This window comes from Stylophora pistillata, chromosome 13 (assembly GCF_964205215.1).
Source record: "Stylophora pistillata chromosome 13, jaStyPist1.2, whole genome shotgun sequence".
Lineage (NCBI taxonomy): Eukaryota > Metazoa > Cnidaria > Anthozoa > Scleractinia > Pocilloporidae > Stylophora > Stylophora pistillata.
The window spans coordinates 15458691-15484114 of NC_142531.1; the positions used below are offsets into that span (position 1 = coordinate 15458691).

At 38.8% G+C, this 25424-nt stretch overlaps 1 protein-coding gene across 5 annotated transcripts; it reads right to left on the reverse strand.

Moving 5' to 3' along the window:
• Nucleotides 1-688: 688 nt before the first annotated feature.
• Nucleotides 689-23087, reverse strand: LOC148717821 (uncharacterized). Of its 5 annotated transcripts, none has more exons than XM_088742545.1 (10): nucleotides 22059-22143; nucleotides 21341-21496; nucleotides 20208-20250; nucleotides 9056-9136; nucleotides 6982-7074; nucleotides 6467-6500; nucleotides 5565-6148; nucleotides 5267-5462; nucleotides 2946-3715; nucleotides 689-2467 (listed from the first exon to the last, which is right to left on the reverse strand). In XM_088742545.1, exons 4-10 carry the CDS (start codon nucleotides 9069-9071, stop codon nucleotides 1788-1790), a joined length of 2373 nt encoding a protein of 790 aa, XP_088598671.1. In that variant the 5' UTR covers nucleotides 9072-9136; nucleotides 20208-20250; nucleotides 21341-21496; nucleotides 22059-22143; the 3' UTR covers nucleotides 689-1787. The 5 variants fall into 5 exon arrangements, with proteins under 5 accessions (XP_088598671.1, XP_088598669.1, XP_088598668.1 ...); XM_088742543.1 differs by having other exon boundaries at nucleotides 6982-7093; XM_088742542.1 differs by lacking the exons at nucleotides 20208-20250; nucleotides 22059-22143 and adding an exon at nucleotides 22939-23087 and having other exon boundaries at nucleotides 6982-7093.
• Between the last annotated feature and the right edge of the window lie 2337 nt (nucleotides 23088-25424).

A 25424-nucleotide genomic window follows, 5' to 3' on the forward strand; every position in this document is an offset into this window, starting at 1 on the left:
TGGGCGCGAGTTAATTTTATTTAATTTTTTAATTTATTAGCTTCGCCCAGAGGCAGAGACTCCGCAACAGCTTGGGCCAATTACTGCGGGCCCAGTTAAAAAGCCAGACCACGTCACAGTAATCTCGTGAGTGGGTTCTTTAGCGTCCCCTGCCTAACGAAAGTAACTGATTAACAGATGCAGGAGACGGGACCTAAGGTTTATTCGTCCTTTTCCGAGAAGACTCCTCAGTTATTTCAAGACCTTGAGTGTTGGTCCGGCCAGGGCTCGAACCCTCCACCTCCTGCACAACAGTCCGGCACAACAGTCTGGCGCCCTAACTGTCAGCAGGACGGGGAAAACTAATGATGGAGTTACATATCTATTTTAGTGTACGTTTAAATTGAGAATTCACCTCAAATTTTACCGCTTTCCTTCAATTTCTTCCAATAATTGGTTGATTTCGCTTTTTTTGAACCATGACTCATTTTAATTCGTATAAGGCTGCAGTCTTGCCCTATCTGACTAACTGCAGTACTGTATGGCACTTTTGTAGGGGTAGTGACGCAAGAAAAGTGGAGCATGTCCAGAAGAGGGGTCTTAGGGCAGTTTTCCGTGACTGGAACGCTAACAATAGGCAGTTGTTAGAATGGGCTAAATTACCCACCCTAGTGAACCGTAGATTGCAAGATATAGCGACCATCATGTATAAAGTAAAATTTAAGCCAGCACCAAGCTATATACAAGATTTATTTTAAGCAAATCACACAGTGTATAACTTAAGAGTTAAAGAATTTACTATTCCAAGATTTAACTCTATTAATAATGGCAGACATTCCCTTAGGTATTTAGGACCTGTGCTATGGGCTAAGCTACCTTCCCGTATTAGGACGTTGAATTCACTATTGGGTTTTAAGAGGGCAGTTAGAGGAATGGATTTGAAAATGTTAGTGGACGATGGTGGCTGTGTGGGCTGCTTGGTTTGCAGTGCATGATTCTTAGTTATATCTTAGTTAGGCTCAGACTATTCCTTCCCCCCCCCCCCCCCCCACTTCTTAAGGTTCCCTAGCCTAATTCTGCTGACCACAGATTTTATGCTATTTATTCGTATATTTTATGCTATTTAATCGTATATTAATACTTAGTTATTTATTATTTTATATAAATTATCTTGTTGTGTCCTTACTTAGTGGTTTTAATACTGCTATTTTATAATTGAGACATGAATAAAGTTCATCATCTTCATCATATATCAACAAAGTTGAAATGGTAAATTGGCCACCGTAACGATTACAAAACCTGACGTTTCGAGCGTTAGCCCCTCGTCGGAGCGAATAGAGGAATTGTGGGTTGTGTGTACTTTTAAAGGCAGAAAATGCAGCTACGTTATTAGTGGGAACATGGCAACGAGAAAAACACGTATAAATTAGTGGAATGAAAAGCGTTCGTTGATCCATGTGGGATCTTTATAAACTATCTTTAGAAACTATCAGCCTTTATTCATTTTAATTTGTTCTGCTAACCTATATTCTTCGATACTTAAATAGAAAATTTTCTTACGACAATGCTTGCCACAAGAGGAATCTTAAAACAAACTAATCGATAAATATCTATCGTATAATACAAATTCTCTAGTGCACGTGACTAAGATGTGCTCATATGTAATAAAATCAATCAGAGAGAAAACACAAAAATTTTTGTTAATCTATTTTTTTTTTTACGGCATTTTAAACTCAACCTAGCTATATAATCTATGACAAACTTTAGGGAAAAGAACTCAAATGTTCCGAATGACAGCATGTTAACTGTCACGAAACCGCAATAGTTCCTAAACTGCGAAAGGTACCCGATTCCCCGTTTTTAACTTGTATGCTTGCTTTGAGATTAAGGTCGGTGTCTACCTTCACAATATACTTGGACACAGCTGTTAGAAAATGACAGGTTTTGGGAGGTAACTCAAGGGAAATGGGCAAAGTATTGGTGAAAACCCTTTGATCCGTTGAGCCTGTCATAGTAAATTCATATGTTGCATTTGAGCAAACATTAGCTACTTCCAATGCAAAAGAAAACGATCCGTGATCTCGTCTCAAAAACAACAAACAGTTGGAGTCCAGGTTCTTTACAGCTGTCTTAGAATCAAACATTCTGCTTGGAACACCGTTCTCAAACAACAGTCCTTTCTTATTGACGTCAGAGGTTTGAGTTTTGGCGCATGCGCAGAGCTTGACATCGACTGACTTGTCTGCACAATGTGCAAACTTGCTGTAGGTCGATACTCTAATGGAATTTAGAAAAAACACTCCGTCTTTCGGTTGAGCGAACTGTTTGACCGAGACTCTAAACACTTCATCCTCATTGTATCCAGTAGGAGGGAACACGTGAATGTCCATACTCGTTACGATAAATTCTCCTCGGTTTCGCTTGATCCCTTTTGAAAACGATTTGCCAACTAAGCGTTCGCAATTTCCATAACCAGTTGAGTTGGCACCTGAAAAGAGAGGAAAAACGTATACTTGAGTTTATGTCTCCGTGGGCAGATTACGCACTTAAACTTGTCGATCTGCCCAAAAAGGAACTGCAACAATTGAAACAGAGCATGAAACAAAGCAGGGGATATTTATACTAGAATTGGGAATTTGATGCAAACGTGGCGCCAATGCCAGTGTCATGAGACAAAAGCTATGTAAAAATACAGGTCAAAATATTGTATTTTCAAGGGAGTTATCTGGTGTCCCTATGGGACCCCAAATATCGCAAATGAGCGACTACTTTTGGTTATAATTCCTACATGGGTAATAGAAGCCATTACAGTTCTCATTCATTGGTTAAATGTTTCATGAACTGATTTCTTTATCCGTGCTGACGCAGAATATACAGTTTAAGTCCAATCAGTTATTAAAGCACTTAGTATCACTCCTTCCTCAGTTCCACCTGGTTTTCTCATGGATATTCTCTTTATATATTACCTTCTCTATGTTGCCTTTGTATAGCATTATTTATGTATCCAACTGCAAATTCTGCCAGCCACTTGTAGTCATCAGCATTTTCTTTTATCTCAGTTTCTTTATCAAAACCTTCACATTTACATCTGGTCAAGGGAAGCAATTCTAGGTCTGCGCATGTGCGGTTTGCTGGAATCTCTGAAAATATTCCTGTTACTAAATGATCCACAGAGTCCATTTTTTCAGGATCATAGAAACTCATTAATGCTCTGTGTACATCTTGAAGCACGAAAAGGCGCTTTTGGTTGGTTACTAGCGCGTTCATCCTTTGTGGACCAAGTTTTTCCCTTACACCATCAGGAACAATCATAAAGAATACTGGATCGTACAGCTCTCTGCCTCCCTCCTTAGTGTTACGAAACGGAGTCCTTGTGTGACCGTGGTCAGATAGTATCACGGTTAGAGTATCAGGGAAAGAAGTTATATCCATTAAGAATTTGGCCATGTTGGCGTCCATGTTAATCATCCGTTTGCCATTAGTCTCGTGTCCGGTATTAAAATGCATGTAAGACAACAAAGGTTTGGCTTTTTCGTCGCTTCTCAGAGCAGTGTACACCTTTGTTATGTAGTCCATGAAATACCAACTATAAAACTTGCCATTTAAGCAGATTTTCTGGGGATAATCGTAATGATTGGTCCTGCGAAGCATTTTTTCTAACGCCGTGCATGAAAAATGTGTAATACCTTGATGGTCTACTTGTTTCTTAGTCACCTTTTCTTGAAACTCCTTCCACCTGTGATGAAATAGGTTGTTAATTGGTAAGGATAATTCAAATAACCATTGCACTACTTAACTACTTTACTGTGTATTTTCGGACGCCGTCCATGACAAGAGTGTTTTGATTTTATTTTTAAAGAGGGAATGAAGGCACTCTTGGGGTAATGTTACTTTCCATGACTCCTGGTCGAATAGTTCATATGGGCATTGAACTGTGCTTCTTCACTGAATAGTGGCCCGTCCCCAAAGATTTGTGGTAATTGTATAAACTCAAAGGGACATCCACCCTGGTAACAACATTCAAACCTTAACTTGCCTGGTATCAGTCAACCTCTCGAAGCATATATTGTTTAACTTTATACCAAATTTTAATGTTTTAAAGCTGCTATTAAGGTTTAGTTAGTTACATTAATAAAACCTTAGTAAAACGATACAACATTATACTCTAGCTGTTCTACACGGCAGATCACATCTCAAGCCGAAAGCATGAATGCAACCCCGGCAGGCCTCGGCGTCTGGTCAAATGATTCAAACGTGGCCCTGAATTCTAAGAAAACCAAGGCCATTCTTATCTTAACTCCACAGATGGCTCATGTACATTCTCTCGGAAATCTGGAGTTGGGATTAGAAATCTCACTGGAACTAGTAAACCACTGGAACGTATAAACGTTACAAAACTCCTGGGAGTACACATTGACTCGAATCTTAAATGGGAATTTCATATCATTTCTATTCTAAACTCTTGTTATGCCACTCTGAGAACCTTAAGAAAAATAAGGAAGTTTACTAATTTAAACTACTGAAACATTTGGTAGAAACATTAATTTTGTCTAAAATAAGCTACTGTGACATTGTTTTTTATCCACTACCAAACTTCCTCTCAGCTAGACTAAAAAGGCTCCAGTTCGCTATGGCTAGTTTCATCACTTATAAATATGTAAACAGTATATCTACCATTTTGGATCTCGGCTAGCTACCTATCCTGGAGCTAAGGGACTACTCGCTACTAAAGACTATTTTCAAAGCACTGTATTCTGATAACTGGCACTTCCATTTAAATTTGCAAGTCGTTAAACCCGTTAGGCATCTCCGTTTCAGTGTTGCTCCAAGGCTTTATGTTTCATTTGTACAAGGCACCTTTCAACATTCACCAGCCATGATTCTTAACGAATTGCCAGCAAATATAAGGAATTGCACAGGTGTTAAAGAATATTGCAGGCTCTGCAAGGCGTTCTTAAAGGCGCGTGCTTTGTCTTCCTTCTAAAGATATAGAAACAACTAACACCACCAACCAATACATTCTACATATTTACTTTCATGCATAGCCTTTATTACTATTTAGTTTGTCATAATTTAGTTTTAATTTTAAATATTAGTATCGTAGGCCTTCACAGATGAAGAGCCACACTTTTTATGTGGATATACTGTGAATAAACCGTTATTATTATTATTATTATTATTATTAAAACCTTTGTGTTCTGCAGAAACAGACGAATAAAATTTCCTAAAAACCTACACAACACTTTTATCGAACAAAGCATCATTTCAGCATGGACTCGGTAATTACCTCTCTCTGAACTCAAAACTCGACTGAGGCACTGCTCTTTTTTCAATGTCTGTTAACACGCTTCCCCACTCATCGTACCAACAAAGATCCTCTTGGAAGAACGTCTGGTAGCCCCATTTCTTGAAGGTCCCATACAACACCTCTACACCTAGGGAAGCTTTAGTGTTTTTTGCAGAGGCAGTAACTTTGTTGTCGTCTGAAAACGTTACAAAAGTGTTCTCATTAATCATACATAAAGAACTCACCAAGATGGAATAACTTACACCATTCAGTTTTCAATGGAGTTAATTCCACTCACCTTCAAGGACGCCACAGAAGAACGGCCTTACGTTTTCAAATGTCTGTTGTCCTGTGCTCTGAACAAGTTCAAAGTCTAAGGTGGTAGCCTTAATCTTAGGATCATGCGAAATATTCTGCAGAGCCTCTACAGCCCTTGGAAGAATTCGGTAAAAATGCGGCCTGGAGATAGAGTCCAACAGAATCACATTTAAATTGATTTTCGTTCTTTTTTTACCGCCGTCGACTTTCTTCAAGACCGGAGGAAAGCTGAGCACTTGGAAAATGCCTCCACATCTTAGAAAAAGAAAACTAAATCCTTTTTCCAAATTGGTTTTGACGGCTTTCTGAACTGCTAAATCAATTTGTTCTTTTGACAATAGTCTCCAGTCCGTCACGGCTTTTCCCATTTCTGGATCAACAGAAGCTATTTCAATCGCGGATGAGCCACAGACCTTAGGGTCACATGACAGAGTCTGGTCCCCAGATTCTGTTTTACCAAACGCACAGATATCTGGGTAATGAGTGTCATCACATTTCCTATTCTCAGTATGTCCCAATGGTCCATAGTGGTCAGTAATTTGCTTCATACCATCTTGATCTGGTCTAAAAAAAGGGCATGTATATGATCAGAAGTATACAACCTATAAGCTTGTGATATGATTTACACAATTTAACAGCACTACTTAGCATTGCTCGTCGTATCTGTCGATGAAGTTTGGTTTTGAATCAACATCGTAGACCATTTTGAGCAGAGAAGATAAATTTACAACTATTTTAAATATTATGCAAATTTGTTTTGAGCCCAGATCCTTGCAAGAACAACCAAGCGGCACGTGCACCGATCTTTATATAATAAAATTAAGCGGTTGGTGACTGAATGCAAAGTCAAGTCTACAGAGTATCAGTTATGCCTCTTCTTACCTGTGAGGCTTGCACTTGATTTCAGTTTGGTTACCTAAGTAAAGAAGTCAAGTTATACTTTAAAATCAGGACAAGACCTTCATTGGGGTTGGCCGAAAGATCGCGTGGCGAAACAATATTTAATAAACAGGAGAACAACAGCTTGGCACGTAAATTTCCTGAAATACCATCATTCCCTCAGCAAATTACCCCATTCCGAGGATAGCTACACGACTTTCCTATATTTCTATTAAGTTTATCGCAACATTTTAATTGTTTATATATTTATCTCATCTTTTTATAAAGCGTGCTGGGATCATGTCGCTACCCTCTAGGAGAAGTTTATTTTTATTTTTGGTTTTATACGTAAAACTGATAGGAGAGGTCTAGTACCGCTTAAGGAGGTCACTGAACACATGAAGCTTCTCGCGAAGTTCGAGTGAGATTCGGAACTCACTATCGAGCGCCTTTTTGACGAATAATTAAAACTGCAGCGCTCGTTTCTGGATTGTAGAGTAAATCACGGCCGTTCTTACCTGATGCACGAGTGGTTTCAAAGTTCTCTTTTGGAGTTAGTCTCAAGTTTGAAATCCTTGGCCTCCAAAGCACAATCTCAAATACCACTAGAACTGACGTAACACAAACGAGCTAAATGAAAAATTGAAATAATAAATACTTTTGTTCTTGGGCCATCGTAATTTGATCAAAAATAAGACACAAACAGCAGTGACAAACACATTGAGCTTGCACATTTTGATTATGACTTGACGTTTCGTATGTACTCAACATACATTTTCCAAAGTAACCATTGAAATTAAAAACAGCTATGTATATTTATTAAAAACTAGATCATTGGATAATGCAATTCAAGACTTTTTATTGGCTTAGCCATTATGGTATATCAGTCAATATACCATAATCTACAAATATGGTAAGCGTACGTATCAGCTTAAAATTAAAAGGGAGCTAAATTTAATAAAATTTAATAATTTAAGCTAACGTTTTTAATAAAACAATTATTCCACTCGCGCTTGTTGGATATGAGATGATTATAGCCAACTCGGCGCTACGCGCCTCGTTGGCTATCTATCATCTCATATCCAACGCGCGCTCGTGGAATAATTGTAAAATATAACTAAGGTGAGGGGACTGGAACCAAGATTAAGCAAAAAAACTTAACAATTACCAATAACACTAGAGCAGATTAATAAAGCAACAGCTTTTCACTTCCGACGTTCACGTTGAAAGCTAGCTCAAGTTCCTGAATAAGTAAGGACTCTTTGATTTTACAATGGTAGTCTGTTTTGCCCTTTGCCAAAATATCAAAATGATCCCACTTGATATTATGTGTAGTGCCTTGACGTGGTCGGCAATGGCTGAAGTATTGTCATTTTTAGTGAAATATTGTCATTTTTAGCCTTAAAATGTTCGGTTTTTCTATCGTGAAGCAGTCGTTTAGTTTTACCAATGTAACAACCATTACAATCCCAGAAATCTGCTTTTTAAATAACCCTGGATTATTGTGAACGATTAATACGGTCCTTGTAAGGAAAGAAAGATTTTATGCATCATGTGTGTATAAATTCTATTTTTTTGTAGCCTGAAAATCGTTTTTCAGAACACTAGATGCATAAAATCTTTCTTTCCTTACAAGGACCCTGTCGTGAAATTTGGTCTGAAGTCATTTTGAAATCGAACAATTGCAGAGCGCATGTTTGATTTGAAATCACAAGTATGATTTCAGACGACAATTGCACGACACGAAGTTCAATGCCCATTTCCGAATTACCTTTAGCCTCTTTTTCAAAGCGAGTCCTGGTGCTCATCCTTTCATATTATAATAAGGTTTCATTCACATGCAAATTAAATTCACTTTCACAAATATGGTTGAGCACCAGGCCTCCATTTGAAAAAGAGGCCAGAGGTAATTCGGAAATCGAAAGACTCAGTCCCTCAAATACAGCCGGACTTTTTAGTCTGTACAAATATTTCACTAATCCAGTACTGAGCTGGTTTGTAAAAAGTTGCAAAAGTTGTTTTTCATTTTCCTCTTATTTGTTTCTTTCATTTGATTTCTTTACACAAGCCTTGAAATCTGATTTGTTCTTGTGTTTTAGTAGAGGTTTTCTCATTGGTTGAAAAAAGATGCGATTTAGGGCAAAAATGGCGCAATTCGTGAATGAAACTCAGCAGTGAGAGCCAATCGGATTACAAGGATCACCAGTGATTTAAGAATGGGATGTAATTGAGATTGAATAAAAAGCTCTGAAGAGATAAGCTATTATAAGCATTCCCGTGCAGACGGTGATTTTTCTTAAATGTTCATCTCAATCGAAAAGGAAAGTTCAGTAACTGAAGTTGATGTCACAATCAAAATTTCTCGGTTTAATGGTTTACCATACTCTCATGTTTTTGGAATTATGCTCATCCACGACGATAAAATCAATATTTGGCTTTTATCTTTTCTGAAATGTCTGCTAACATAGACTATCCACTGAACATCCTTCCCAATTCTTTATGAAGAGGGGTCTGGTAACCCTGGTCTTGATCTAAAAAAGCCTATTACCTACGTGAATTAAAATAGGAAAAAAAAATTAATATTTCACTTACCAAACACACCACACATCTTAATGTACGAATTGAAGCCAGGTTGGCAGAGATCATACTGATAGATGTAAAGTGAGAGGAAGACTGAAACAAAATCAGAAAGATTTAGTGCAGAGATACAACATTTAGTATTTTCTAATGGACCATAATGCACGTTGTTTTTTTTTTCTCATAGAAGACAACTTGTTCTTTAAGAAATAGTTTTATCGTTATTGCGCTTCTGATTTACTAAAAAAGAGTGAGTTTGTATAGACAAGCGATAGCATGTTTTCGAGTGCAATTTGGTGTCAATTACCAGGTGTAAATTTTCCAAAGACAACGAAATTGTACGGGCCTGTAAGGAATCTTGATAAAGTGGGGATCATCAGACCGGAGAACCCCCCTGGCCAAATTCCACTCGACATATACGTTATTGACCGAGCGTGAGGTCCAGATGGCTAGATATTGGCCGAGTTCGTTTTATGCGTTTTTATGGACCAAGTCGAAGTTTGAATCAAAGAATTGGAAATTTGCTAATCAATAAGAAGTGGAAAACGAGCGAATTATTTGCGTTTACGTGACCCGCGTGGTCGATTCACCATGCTTGAATTGTTGTTTACTGTCTAGTACGACCAGAAAATTGCGAGACTTTGGGTTGAAAATTTTGGAAATTGTATGATTCAAACCGAAGTCTTCTATTTAACATTTGAATATTCTTTTCAGCCTTTGGGACACTTGAAGACAACTTTGTTACCGGCTTTGGCAAAGCCCACTTGAACTCAGATGATCACTTTATTTTTTTTTCCGGCCTAATTCACATCGCGTTTGGGAATGAACTATCGTTAACTGCAAAGCTACTTTGGTCGCTGGAAAGAGCTACAGGCTCATTGTTTTTTGGAATGTGTATTGCTTAGCATATTTACTTTTCACTTTAAGGTGGCTCGTACCGGTTTTCATATTTTTGATGGTTTGTAACTTTGAAAGAATACAACAGAAAGACTGACCAAGGCCAGTTGAACACTTTTACGGGGTTGAATTACATAATCATTGGTTATCCAAAAATAAGTGTCATTTCGTCATTAGCAGTTTCCATGGCAACGCTTTCATAGGCTTATTAAGACGCATTTTTTAGCTTGTGGCTTAAATAATTTCAAAACTAACCCGGTGACCCCCTGATTTTTTTCAGTGATTGCTTTTGGCACTTGAAAAGGAAAATGCACAAAGATTTTTAAAAAATTCTACGGAGCGGAGTTTCAGAAAATCTACAAAAAGGACAATCTTCTCACATCACAAATTTCCTTCCGTAGAATTTTCTAGTTTTTTTTCTGATGATTCCTTTCGACGTTATTATCATATTGGAACAATAAAAAGAAGGGGTCACCGGACTTGTTTTCATGCAATAGCTTTTGTGAGTTTAGCAATTTCCACGCGCGTTTTAAAAATCTGGGTTCTATAAGATCGACATTTGCTCATGATCTGTTTTAGCTACCGCTGACAATTGCGTGTGCTCACGCGAGCACCTACGATCTGATGTTTACAGACGTTTACTGCTAAGAAAATCATTAAACAGCCGTCAAAGACAGCCTCCCGAGCTCATCTTAAAAATCCTACACATGACTTCTGGCTATATCATATTATTTTCCTTTAAGTTTCAAAGTCTTCTTCCACTTCAGGTAGATTATCCTTCACTTGAGTTCTTCTTTTTTCGCCGTCGCAAGATTTCATATCGGTTGAATATTTCTTTTAAATGTGAAGTGAAGCAACCTTTACTTCTCCGAAAATCGTCTTTGTTATCTTAGTTTCTATCTCCTGCATTCATAGTGGCCGCTCAACACATCAAATACAAGCTCTTAGGTAAACTTCTCACAAAAGTAGAAAAAATTCCACGCGCCGCCATCTTTGTTTTGAATTTTCATCTTTTAATCTCGCGCTTCTTTCGCACGTTTCTCTCGCGCGCGTCACGCAAGAGTAACCTGTTCCCCGCGCGAGGAAACTAGAACGAGCCAGCTTGAGCTCTAAAAGGTCTACCTCAATCGGCTGGAACTGAAAAAATGTTGAAGAGTTTGAAACCTCGCGGCTAAACTCGACTAAGACTTTCGGCCGAAGTAAAACTAATGCACACATTATGTTATGGATGCACGGCCGTGCGTTCGTAGGGATTTATAGATTTTTACAATAAACTTCGGATATAACGTGTGCTGTCATTGGTTGAAAGGGCGCACTCTATCAAAGTAAAGAGCATGGAGCTGAGCTAAAGTTGTCACGCTGTCTGCCAATTTGTACTTCGTCTAGCTTTTTTAGTTAACTGAAAGTGAAATTTCAGCTAATACTGGCGTGGCTGTTAAAATTCATACGAATTATGGCGACGTCAGAGCGACTGCGATCATGCTAAGGTCTATGGCGGCAGACTCGTCATGGCGATCTTCGTCATTGCAGTGAAGCAAGCCTCAAAAATTACATCGGCCGCCCTTCGAGTGAACTGAACTAAGAACCTGCCCTAACATGCGATGCGTTAAGGGGAAGACCGCATCAGTCACAGCAGCCTAGTTTTACGGCACTGTCATCCAGAGCAATCTTGTTCCTGTGAATTCGGCTGTCGTTCATTCATGAAATACACGCCCTGAGCATGTTGTTTTGTAATTGTCATGTGAACGAACTTAAGTGTTTTCATGAGGGACGATTCGGCCAGATTTCGCCGAAAATTTCACGTTCAGCTTCCGTATTAGGACTAAAAACCTTCAGGCAAAAGTGATAAATTCGGCCCGCCGAACTATTTCAGTTCGTGATCTATTGCTGATTGTGAACTTTGATGGTTTGACATTTTTGACAGCTTTATTCTTGTTCAACCAATCAGATTACTTTAACCATTATAAAGAGGATTATGATTGGCTTATTTTAGCCTGCTCTATGAGAGTATAGAACATACTGACAAAGGAAGTGGGGAGAAACACTCGACTACGTCTTGTGTTTCTCCCTACACTTCTTTCGTGCTCTAGCCGCTTCCTGCGTACTTTACTACAGAACAGAGCACAGTCAAGGCGTCTGTATAGACCACTTTCTTAAATGGCTGCCGAATTAATATTCCTTTATTTAAATTTAAATTAGCCCTTCTGGCCTCGCTTGAGATAATGTATTCTTTTGAATTTTGTACTGGAGAACGAGGCCAGAAAGGCTAATTCAAATTTAAACAAAAGAATATTAATCCAGCAGCCATTTATGAAAGTGGTCCACTTGTTAAATAGAAGCTCCTTAGGAATTTAATGGGACCTGCGCCCGCGATATGTTTCCAAAACAAACTCCCACCGAAAGACATATTCAAAGGTGTTCGACTGCTGTACATCAACACCCACCGAGGATGCAAGTTTCAGAGCGCAAAAAAGGCTGGATAGACGAAGAAGGTAGGTTTTACCTCCAAATTGTTTGTTCAGATAAGGAACTTTTCGAGCGAGCGACACAAACGCGATTCTAGGAGTTTGAAATGAGGTTTGAACAATTCACATGCCATTAGAGACAGCTCGTCACCCAAGCCGAAAATAGACTGGACACTGTAAGGTACTTGGAAGGGGAAGTCTGGTTTCGATAAACAAGAGCGCCTGTCGTCTAGTGCGGCTTCGCAAGGTGAACATCAGTGCTAAACGAACACTAACTATTTTGAATTTATGTATCGGTTTACATTTTACGTAAAAAAGGCGCTCCTGTTTACAAAGAAATGACACGCGATTGTTTCACGAGAACTCGTCGTAAAATGTAGTTTACCTTGAGAAAAACATGGCCGGAATCCAGCGCTCTAAGAATATTTAAAGTAAGTCATGAACACACTGGCTCACTTTCCTTATCTTACAATATTAACAACAACAGCAACAACTAATAGACAAACAAATCAATAAGATCTGTCCTTTTAAGTACTCCGTATCAATTGTTTCTACGCACCATCTTTCTATGCATTTTTGGGTGCATCTTAAAAAAGTCAGTAAAGTATTGCCGAAATCTGAATGTAATAAAAAAAAAGTTCGTTTTAAGGAGGCAATCGTTTCAAACTAACAAAATTTTTTTTGTACACTACACAAGTAATTCTTTTGAATCAATGTTAATTACACCTTGTGTAGTTCTTATCAACAGACCGAATTCTACTTCACTTGACTTTGTGAAAAGCAAAACTGACCTCTGCCAGATGAGATTGTTAATTTCTGTTTGATTTAAAATATTTCTTTCCCTGCTCAATATTGCGAAGCACATTTGAGCATATCCAAAATCAAAAAGTAGCAAAAAAATATTTCACATTACTATTATTACTATTGTTATTATTATTATTAGTATTATTACTATTATTATTATTACAACCCTCTGGCCTCATTTTAGAACAAAAACTCTACTGAATATAACTTGCACATTGTAGAGAGGCTAAGAAGGCTTTTAGAACTAAACCAAAGTACTTTAATTCTAATTTGACCTTGTTATGAAAGAGGTCTATTGCATTGCATTATCATTATGTAATCAACAGTGTTCAAGTGTATATCAAGAGTATTAATTGGTTATGCACTTTACTTGGCAAATAATTCATGGGTGTATGATGGCAAAAAAGGGAGAGAAATAACTGAGAAATGGTGCTTGTCAAGACTGTGGAGAACTTAACATCTCAGGTAGCTGTGCTTCTTGTAGGAATCATAGACCCTTAATATTAATGTCAACTGGGCAATCAGCTTCTTATTTACTTGTTGTTACATTAAGTTATGTTAGAACAAGAAACATAACCTTGACAGAGCTGAACAACATCGTAACCTGTGGGGTCGCTAAAGTGACTAGATTTTACACAGTGGCAATTAACTTTTTGTGCCCAGTCACCAGCTGGCCACTAAGATTTTTTACATTTGTATTTTCAATTTCTTTAGATCCCTTGTGAGTTTCTCATTTACAGTTGCAAAACTTTCTAGAAAATTTTTGGGGACTGGAAAATTGATGCTTGAAACCAAATCTAAAAATTTAGCAGCCACCTGGCCTCAAGGTTTATTTTGAAAGTCAAGCCCTGTCTAGTCTGAGTCACTAATTAGGGCCATCCACAATGTATGCTAATGAAAATTATCCAAATAAGAGCTTCCTCAAGAGCGACACATACAACACACGTAGTTAGCTTTGTCTTCAACATAGTCACACAATGTATGTATCCACACTGCACAGTTACTGCACTCAACCCAGTCAACTAAGCCTCCATCACTGTCAGGGCCATCTTCCTTAAAGCAGAAAGCGCATACCTCTGGATCAACTTTATTCAATTTCTCTAATGTAGATTGAGAAATTACAGGTTTTTTCTTTTGGAGTTTTCGTTTTCTTTTCGTGGAAAAGAAACGCTGTTGTTTCTCTGCAAGCTTATTTGAAGGGTAGATTTTGGTTTTTAGATATTGATGATCATTGCCAACCACAGCAAGTCCTCTTGCCACTGATATTGCGGAACGAACATGATGGAGAGCTGCGTGAATGGCGTCACTACTCGGCGCATTTGCAAATGCGAAAAATTTGCAAAGAAGCCCATTCTCAATATTTATGACTTTCAACCGATATATTGTTTCAAAATCCTTTTTTTCTCGCTATTGAAGATAAAAAAAACCCTCTGAAATAGTACTATAATGTACTCCTTCAATGGTCTATATTGGCTCTTGTCTGAAGTCAAATTTTGCAGATCATCGAAGTTTTGAACGTTATGAGCCCTGACCCCTGCTTTAATTTACCGGCGCAGTGCTCTACCATTTCAGCTATCAAGCCAACTGAGATCTAGACATTTAAGTGAGTTCTCAAATATAGTCCCGTAGATGATGTTTCAGTAAGTGAAAGCGTTACATCAATCCCGCAACAGTAATTTCCGGTCACGACAGGATTATCTGCAAAGATTTTTTCAGCCTTTGTGACCCTCTTTTCGAATTAAAGTGAAGTTGGTTTGTCTCCTTTCAAGAGCTAATATGTAGCTCCAAATGGAAAAAAAATTACTCACCGTTAGTAGGTAGAAGATCGTCAAAGGGTTTATCCCATATCATGTCTAGAAATGAATCAATAGTTGTTGCGGATATCTCACGCTTAGTTTTTGGCTGATGAAAGCCTTTCGCAAACCAGTCCATCTCCGCCTTGAAGGCGTGGGGCATTTGTCTTCTGCGAATTGCATTAGAAGGATTCATTTCTATCAGATCAACAGTGAAAAAGTCAGAATCATTCAAGGGTATCGAATCGCTTTATTTTATGCAGGAATTTCAATTTCCCGCTTTAACAAGCAGGCTCACTTATGGTGACTAGGTACCAACTCCCTCTGAGTTATTTCTTAGTGTCCAGTCTATTCTCGGCTTGAGTGCTGCGCTGTCTCCAGTAATGACAAGTGCAATCTTGATCGTTTTGAACGGGGTTTTCGCTATTTTTACTGACAGAATCGAGCAGCCAGAATTATTACTAAATTACCCTTTGATACGAGCTTAAACCACCTTCTCTCCACCCTCGATTGGGAGAGGCTATCTCTTCGACGAGAGAAACAAAAAGCCATAATGATGTATAAAATTATAAACAACCTTGCTCCCGAATATCTGCAAAGTCTTTTCTCTCAGCATCACTCTGTGTACGACACAAGAAACTCTGAGGGAAGGCTGGCCTTGTCCAAACCAAACACCAATTATTTGAATCGAAGCTTCTCTTACAGCGGGGCCATGTTATGGAATAAATTGCCCAAAAACTTAAAGAATGCTTCAGCCATTAACCATTTTAGGCGAAATCTTAACGTAGTCGATATATAGGATTCCCACACGGCAATCATGTAAAGCAGTTGATTAATCTTAGTTTGTATTATGTAACGGATGATTTTCCGTGTTTAAATAAAGATTTACATACATACATACATACATACATACATACATACATACATACTAAAATCGGAAACAAACTTTTGTGATTTTCGCGGGAGCTAGAAAATCAGCTGTTCTAATATGGCGACAAGTTGTGGCAGTGAGGAAGGGGGAAATTTTCGTCCGGAGGACGTTGATTTAGTGTTTGTAGCCGTAGCTTGTGGAATTAACTATCTAGACAGAGACTCTGATGAAGAAGTTGACTCTGATTTCTGCCAGACGGATTCGGAGGAAGGTAGAACTGAAGAGTACGAAGATTCGGAACAGGATACTCCAGAACCACATCCAGCTCGTCGTCGAAGACTTCCTGCTCCAGCTGCTCAAAATGATTGGAAAGAAGACATAATTCGTCACGATGAGCTTCCTTTCAACCAGCCGACCGTGCCCAAATGGCGAATATCAGGTAATGAGAAACCAGTTGATTTTTTCCATTATTTTATCAATGATAATGTCCTTGAGCTCATGACAGTACAAACCAACCTTTATGCTGCCCAAGAACGTGCAAAAACCCATGAAAAACACCATAATAAATGGCATGAGGTGACCAAAGATTTGCCTTGAATTTGGCAATGGGACTTGTAAACAAACCAACACTTGCAAGTTATTGGTCAACAGATGAGATATTTTTTACACCATTTTTCCAGAAAACTTTTCCAAGGATCAGATTTACTCAAACACTGAGATAATTGCATTTTGTTGATAACACAACACTTGTTGCTAGAGGCGAGGAAGGCTATGATAAGCTGGGCAAGATACGTCCATTTTTAGAACGTGTTATTGGCCGATTTCAACATGTCTATTCACCAAGTCGTAACTTGTCTGTTGATGAAACATTAATCAAATTCAAAGGTCGTCTTTCTTGGAGACAAATTATGAAGGATAAACCTGCTAGGTTTGGGCTGAAAGAGTTTACTCTAGCGGACTCTACCAATGGTTGTGTCTTGGACATTATAGTTTACACTGGAAAAGAGAATGCCGTAGACTCTAAAAGCTTAGCGGAACGTGTTGTCCTAAGGTTGCTTGAACCATACTATGGATTGGGCTACAACATTTTTATGGACAATCATACATCCGTTGGACTATTTGAGAAATTATACAACAATGGAGTCCAAGCTTGTGGAACATGTAGAGGTGGCAGAATTGGCTTGCCAAGAGATGTCACAAAAGCAAATTCAGATAAAGTTAAAAAGTTGAAACGTGGAGAGGCTATTCATAGGCAAAAAGGGACTGTAACATGTGTTACATGGAAAGACAGGAAGCCAGTAACTCTTATAACAACACTGCCAGCATCAGTAGACACAGTTTCTGTTGAAAGAGCAATTAGGGAGGCAAATGTGTGGCAAAGAAAGGAGTTTTGGTGTCCTGTACCCATAAAGGAATACAACTCGCTCATGGGCGGGGTCGATTTGGCTGACCAGAGAACCACAGCATATGCCAGACTGATGAAAGGGTGGACTTGGTACCTGAAACTGTTTTACCATCTACTAGAGGTATCAATTCTAAATGCATATGTTTTGCACTGCTGCATTCATGGCAAGCAAACATCAATGATGCAATTTCGACATGATATAATCCAGGGTCTCCATGGGGGCAGAACCTACAGGCATGATTCGCTTCAAGTTCCCACTGACCCAATAATTCGCAGAAATCTTAACTTGGGTCACTTTCCTGTCATAGCAAAGAAGAGATGTGCATGCAAGGTTCATATTCAGAGAGTGTTAACACCATACATGTGTGGATTGTGTGACACCTACATGTGCCCCACCCCTTGCTTTGAGAAGTATCACACCATGGATGGGTATCTCTTTAATGACGAGTGATGTAGCCAAGGTCCGCCAAGACTAAAGCCACAAAGAGCTGGTGGGCCCTTAGGTCGAGGTAGACCCAGACAAAGAAGACAATACCCATGAAATTGAAGCTGCTATTTGTAGAAGTAACTTTGCCTAAAACTGCCTTGCATACAAGGAATTGATTACTTTTAAGGCATGTCCAGTAACTGTACTGCATTTTATTCAAGTCACGTCAGTTATTTTTTTCTAAATAACATTTTAGCTTACTGCACTCTACTCATTGACTGCTGTTGGAGTTATTTTTGGTGTGTGAACTCAATCTATAGTAAAGTGCTAAATTTTAATCACTTTTCAAAGCAAATTATGCTAATTTATAGATCATGTGACTAGTTAATGGTAACTCCGACATTCTCATCTTCCAGAGTTTTAGAAAAACATATGCTCAGCATTTAATTTGATATATAGCAATTGGAATTTGGTTAAAGATAATCAGAGTTATAACCAATTGAAGATTGTGTGCTGTTTTTTACTCAAATTAATTACTACCCCCTTAGATAGAAAAGGGTTAAGCACGTGTGAAAATTTCCGTTTGTTTACTTTTCTATGGTAGCTGATTATTGTTCTAAAAGCAGTATACCTTTTTAATTCATAGGAATAAAGGAGTGGATTCTACGCAATCTTCGCGACATCTCAGACCAAAAAGCTCTGCTCGTGGGGGATTCGTTTCGTGGTCATTTGACCGCGAAAAAAAGAGACGGTTCTTTCAGAACCACCACAACGGCTCTTTTCAGAGCCACCCCGGTTCTTTTCAAAACTTCCAGATCTAAAAGAGTCAATGACCAACAATTAGTGTCCTATTCTTATCTTTTTAACTGTAAGTTCTACCATGTGTAATCTTAAGATTTTGTTGCGCAAAAATACTTGGCTGTAAGACGCATCCCAATTTCAGCACTAAGTTTCCAACCGAAGACAGAATTTGTTTTTAAAAAAACCGTGCACCCTATAACCGAGAAGCTACGGTACATCATTGGTTCCCCCCTTCCCAAATACAGGCCATTTTTCAGTATTAAGTCTTAACTCTACAACGTAACCTCACACCATTTAAATTTTCCATGCAATCCTCACGCGCTTTAAAGTTTCCTAGGCTGGAATCTGCACCATTGGAAACCATAAGACATTCAGTCAACGTTTAGAAATATGAAATGCGTTGGATGGCTTTGAGGAAAACTAGCGTTTTCATTTCAAACGTATCAAGAAAAGTGGCTCAAATTTGATAACAATAGGCTTTGTTAGACAGGTGAAAAATTACCCTATATGGCCTATTTTGAACAATGGCGCAACAGCTTCAGAACACACGAGGGATTTCTCGAACCTTTCGATTAGCATACGAGCGGGAAATTTAAACGCTCGGAAAGACTAGACTTTAGTTTAGAACTATCACAGTTTCTGGAGAAAGATTTATACAGGGAGAGGTGGTCTGAATGAGACACAACGTATTTTGAATTCGCGATGTGTGCATTGCCACATTAGCGGTCAATTTTTTTCCTGGGGTAGACCATTGAGAGTTGTCTCGACGAGACAAATTTACGCTACCCACTTTCCCGAAGCGGCTAAATCAGCGTTTAGTTTTCCCTTGGGGTACTCCGGTGACAATTTATCTGTCGTGTGCAAATATGGGCTACCTACTCTTCCAAAATAGCTAAATTGTGATGCCAAAACATTTTTTCCGATTAGTCACGAACTTTTTCGCGTCGCTTCGGCCAAAGTCCCTCAGCGCTACAAAGAACAAAAGGACTATTGTTTACTACTTAATGTGTGAAGTTGAGCCGGAACAATAGACCATTTCTTGATACGACTAAAATAGTATGCAAATCATTCGCAATACCATGCAAATTATTTACGCTATTCTTACAAAAGTATATATGTTAGTGAAGCTTGATAAACACGTAATTCGGATATTTAATCTATATCTATAATTTCGACCATTTAAAGGGGAGGATATTATTTAACGCCGAGACGTTTTCATGCAAAACCTAGGTTACCGATACCATGGGTGTAAGCAACACAACTAGTATTGCAGTATGCAAGACATTTGAGCGTAAACTATGTTTGATGGATTATAAATGAAGTTATGAACCTAATGAGTCTCTGGAGAGTCTCTTGTGGTTCAGTAGTAAGGCGTCGGAGCATCGAATTCGAATGTTTTTCATAAGTTCGATTCCTGTTGGAAACTCGGAATTTTCTCTTTGACCCAAGCTCAGTAAAAGGCGAAAACTATCTTTCTTTGGCATTAAGCAGAGCTTCGAGGACCTGATTTTTCTAGTCCTGAGCATAGCATGTCAGCGTGCGAACGAAAAAAGAACCACAATGATTTACCGAACGTGGACCTAGGCGCTTGTTTCGGTCTGCAGATTGAAACAGCTATTGAAACTTTAATCACGCCATAGGTTAATGTATATGATCCCGGTAATAACATCCTGCAAGAAGTAAAGATTTAAGAACACATCTCACCGTTCTTGCTTGCTTTCTCCGCTTCAGGAAACAGTTATGGTGGCTTCAGAATGAAATAGTATGCAAATCATTCGCAATACCATGCAAATTATTTACGCTATTCTTACAAAAGTATATATGTTAGTGAAGCTTGATAAACACGTAATTCGGATATTTAATCTATATCTATAATTTCGACCATTTAAAGGGGAGGATATTATTTAACGCCGAGACGTTTTCATGCAAAACCTAGGTTACCGATACCATGGGTGTAAGCAACACAACTAGTATTGCAGTATGCAAGACATTTGAGCGTAAACTATGTTTGATGGATTATAAATGAAGTTATGAACCTAGTGACTCTCTGGCGAGTCTCTTGTGGTTCAGTAGTAAGGCGTCGGAGCACCGAATCCGAATGTCTTTCATAAGTTCGATTCCTGTTGGAAACTCAGAATTTTCTCTTTGACCCACGCTCAGTAAAAGGCGAGAACTATCTTTCTTTGGCATTAAGCAGAGCTTCGAGGACCTGATTTTTCTAGTCCTGAGCATAGCCTGCCAGCGTGCGAACGAAAATAGAACCACAATGATTTACCGAACGTGGACCTAGGCGCTTGTTTCGGAGATGTTCGCCTATGAAATGACTAAGTAGGAGAAATAAAACAGCTATGTTAACTATAATTACACTGTAGTTTAAACATATGATCCCAGATATAATATCTTGAAGATATCCACCAAATAGTGACTTAGCGACTCTCTGGAGAGTCTCTGGTGGTTCTGTGGGAAGGCATCGGTGAGAGCGCAGAATTCGAAGGTCTTTTATAAATTCGATTCCTCTCGGAAACTCAAAACTTTTCTCTTTTGACCGAGGCTCGGTAAAAGACGAAATCGTATCTTTCTTGAAATTAGAGTTTAGCAGATCAGGGGCCTGACCGTTCTAGTCCTGAACATAGCATGTTCGGTATGCAGACCGAAGGTACAACCACAGCGATTCACCGAACGTGAACACAAGCGGAAGTTTCGGAACTCTTCGCTTAAAAAATAACTTAATATAAGAAATGAAACAGCTATTGAAACCTTAATCACACCATAGATTAATATATATGATCCCGGTAATAACATCCTGCAAGAAGTAGAGATTTAAGAACACATCTCACCGTTCTTGCTTGCTTTCTCTGCTTCAGGAAACAGTTATGGTGGCTTCAGAAAGAGTTGTTGTTGTTGTTGTGTAGCTATGCTGTTCAGTTATGCTTTTCAGTTTTACCCTTTGGTATTTACACCAGTCAGTGCATGATGAAGTGTTCTGAAGCACTCTGAAATTTAAAAACGAGATTTGTAAGACGTCACACTTTTGTCACACTTTAACCGTCAGCTGTCAAAAAGAATAACTTTCTCCCATCAACCATCACAATAACAACTCAGTAATATCAACCGCCAAATGGTTGAAATCAACCGCAAATGAAAAATTCCCAATGAAAAATCGAACCTCGTGCCTTTCAGATTCCGCGCTCCGATGCTCTTCCACTGAGCTGATGAAACAGTGCTCATTCACTCAGCAAAGCACATTGCAAAGTTGATTATCTGACACGTGTCCTGTATACTGCTAGGATCGATCGGCAGAGTCGATAGCGTCATGTTTTGTAAACAGAATAAGGAAGATGGTAAGTTTTGAGCCCGGTAAAGAAATAGAAACACAATCGACATTTCCGATCCTTGCAGTATGTGCAGACCATCCACGCGATTTCAATTCCCACAATAAACGCAGGGAGAAAAGCAAATCATTATTGTTTCAACAAAAAATTAATCTTCCCTTGTATCAACATTACCCAAATCCATTTTTGATAAAATAGCGCCGAAAAAGCAATAATCTCTCACCAAAATCGGTTTTTGGACGTCGAAACAGCAATTTCGCCAAACGCTTCTTTCTGCCCCGTAACGATCCCAGAGATCTTTGCGCAAACACGAGGATCCGAAATTGTAAACAAGTATCTGAGAGAGGTGGTCGTATACGAGAGGTTCCATTTAGAGTGTTTTGACTTGGAATTTCAGTTTCATGAGAGGTGGTTACTTAACTGAGGTGGTTGTAGTTTAAGTCAACCAATCACATTCAAAGCTGTGCTTTCTGTAATAGTTAATTTGCTTTATTATTTACGGAGTTACAGAGCTGAGCTTAAACTCCAATACAAAGTTTTATTATATTTATCCCGTGTGTACAGTCCCTCCCTACCCCCCAAGAGAAAAGGTTGTTTCGTCGTCCAAAAGAACGATTTCGGCGAGAGATCATCGCCGTTTCGCCGCTGTTTTATCACAAATGGATTTGGGTAATATTAATACATGAGAAGCGTAAGTTTTATTGTGAATAACCATGAAATAGTACGTGGTAAAATCTACCGATTAACTTTTCTCCTTGCGTAAGGTTTATCCTTCAATGGTCTCGAAATTTAGAAATAGAAATAAATTAAAAAAGCCTTTTCAGTTCTATTTACGTGTGTTTAATCTACCTCTTGTTGTTTTTCTCGGTCTGGTAATACAAGAGTGCTACAACAGTTACAGCGAGGCAGCAGAAGTTTGAAATGGTGTGGTTGAGTATTAAATGTTATCATGATACATAATTTAATAATTTACATTTATACAGCGCAGACCTCTATATGAATATATTCAGTCGCGTTTCACAATATACCTTAGGCAAGAAGAGAGGTTCATCGGTATATTTCATGACATATTTCGGTAATTCAAACAAAAAAATTACACTTACCTCGTATCAACAATAGTTTAATGCATTTATGATAAAAATGCAGCGAAAGAGCGTCGATCTCTGTACAAACTCGTTTTTTTTTGGACATCGAAACAACCATGCGTTTCCTTCCAGCAAGTTGCAATGTTTGCCATGTGGCGATCTCAGAAATCTTTGCGCAGAAACAAGATGCCATTACTGGCAACTCATTCATTGGTTATTACTTGAACATGACCGCGTCATCAATACGATCTTTTGTCTGTCTTACTTCCTTTTGTTTTCGTGACAGGCATCACTGACAATTTCCGGTTCTTTGTGACCTTCTTCTCTATATATCGCAATCAGACACAAAACGAGAATGTCCCTGACCAGGCGGTGTGCGCACTCCTATTGCATTGCATCGTGGTAGTGTTATTTTCAAGACGGCCGTAAAAGCGGCAGGAATCTATCGTTCTCAAGGACAAACGGAACATTGTTTTTTAGCATCTAATTTGAGACCAGTTTTCGAGAAGGTAAAACTCGTTGTACGTCGTAGTTTGAAGCCGTTCAAAGATTTGTATGGCCACTTTGATCATAGTTAGTTAACTATGTTTTGATCCTTCTTCAACAGCTCTAACCAAACGCACTCAAACGCACTCCAATGGTATAAATGTTTTATGCATTTCGAGTGATAGTGTTTGAGACCCTTTTATGGAGCGAAAAGGTCCATTGTTGCGTTTAGTGCGTTGCATTACATAGTATTATTACTGCAAGGACATTTATTGTGTGTACTCAATCGTGTTGTAAATCTACTTTCCTAAGTGAGGGAAATCATAGTTAGTAGAGGGGAAACTATGGGGAAATTTAACTAATCGCGAGCGTCGTGTGGTGATTCTCCTATCTTGATCATTTCTGAAGGATAGTCTAATAAGAGCAATGAAAAAAGTCACTTGATCTATGAAAACCTCTACCTAGTGCTTTTAAATCTTCTAACCTCAAAGTTTAGCCCTTATTAGGATATCTCTTGATGATTTTCCTTTGCGATGTAATAATAAGGGTCAGTTTTGAGGTGTAATTTCCCCATCTGTATGTTCTTGAGGTTTGGCAAAGCCGGATGAGATTGTGTTACAAAAGGCAATATTTTCTTCTGTGTGCGTGCTGCTTTCTTTGTTTTAAAGTATACTTCTCTCCTGCAGAAATAACTCTTGAGAAATGTTTCTAAAAACCCTCATCTAGGATTCCTCTGTTCTTAAAGGGTATTTTGAAACTGTACGATTTTAGTAAACGTGGAGCGAGATAAATTCGTTCTTAGGAGGCGTGGGGCTTCTCCTTTTACAAATCCCGTATTTACGCTTGGTGGAAGAAGTTCGCGTATTACAGGGTCTTTGTCTCTTTAATATGCGTTTGCATATCAAGGGTCAATTGTTCCCTGTTAAATAACTCGTGTCTAGGAATATAATTACTGACTTTGAAATTATTTATTCCGCCAACAGTTGCGAGTGTAACTGTTGCCACTTGTGTCGAGATTCTAAGGCAGATTGCAATTTTGAGTCTTTCTTAATAACGTCAGTTGCCTCCTAAGAACGAATTCTTCATGGAGGAATGACGGAAGTCGCGCAAGCCCGTCAAACTTTCTAACTTTCGAAGGAACGGTAACAGACAGTGAATCCCATTACAATCCACGTATATTTACGCTATCTCGCTGCCACCAAAGAAGTTCACTCCAACGCGTTAAGATGCAAACGACCCAATTTTTGTTTTACGACCATGATGAAACGCAATCAGAGTGCACACACCGCCTGGGCAAAATCAAAGGACACATTTTGACATGACACATTTTTGTTTAGTCTGTGCATTAATTAAAGACGGATTCAAAGCCGTCAATTCCTGTCAGTGTCTGATCTGCTCCTATAAGCCCGCATAACTTAATTTGCCAAACTATTCCAAGTCTAATTTCCAGGACTCTTGTAAGTCGTTTTAAAGTTTTAGAATCCCTGAGTTTTGCAATTAAAGACAGTTACTGCCATCCTAGTAACCTGATTTTTGTACAATTACACGCTGGTCTTGGCTTTTTCGACAAATGATCGACAAGTTTATCACGGTCTATCTTGCCATGGTACCAGCACATTCTGCTGCGTACCACTTACACCACTGAGGCGAATTGTGTATGGGACCATAGACACTCCATTTGTTAGGATTTCAGTTCAAGTAGAAAGCATAATCCACGCGTGTAGCTCGATCAGTTGAACGTGATCATTAGTGTATTACATTGCGATTGATATTGCAAGAGGTCAGAAAAAACCGGAGCTTGTCAGTAACGCCTGTCACGAAAACAAAAGAAGATAACACGGAACGAAATTTAGGCCTCTAAGGCAGGACAGCGGCTCCTTTGATAAATTTGTCCGAGTCAATATTTTGTCCTTGCAGGAGAAACAGTCCGCACCAATAAAAGTTATGTGCTGACAGACTACTAAGGTAAAACAAACGGTTTTGTCCTCTGTGCAGATCGACCCATACAGTTGCTGTGA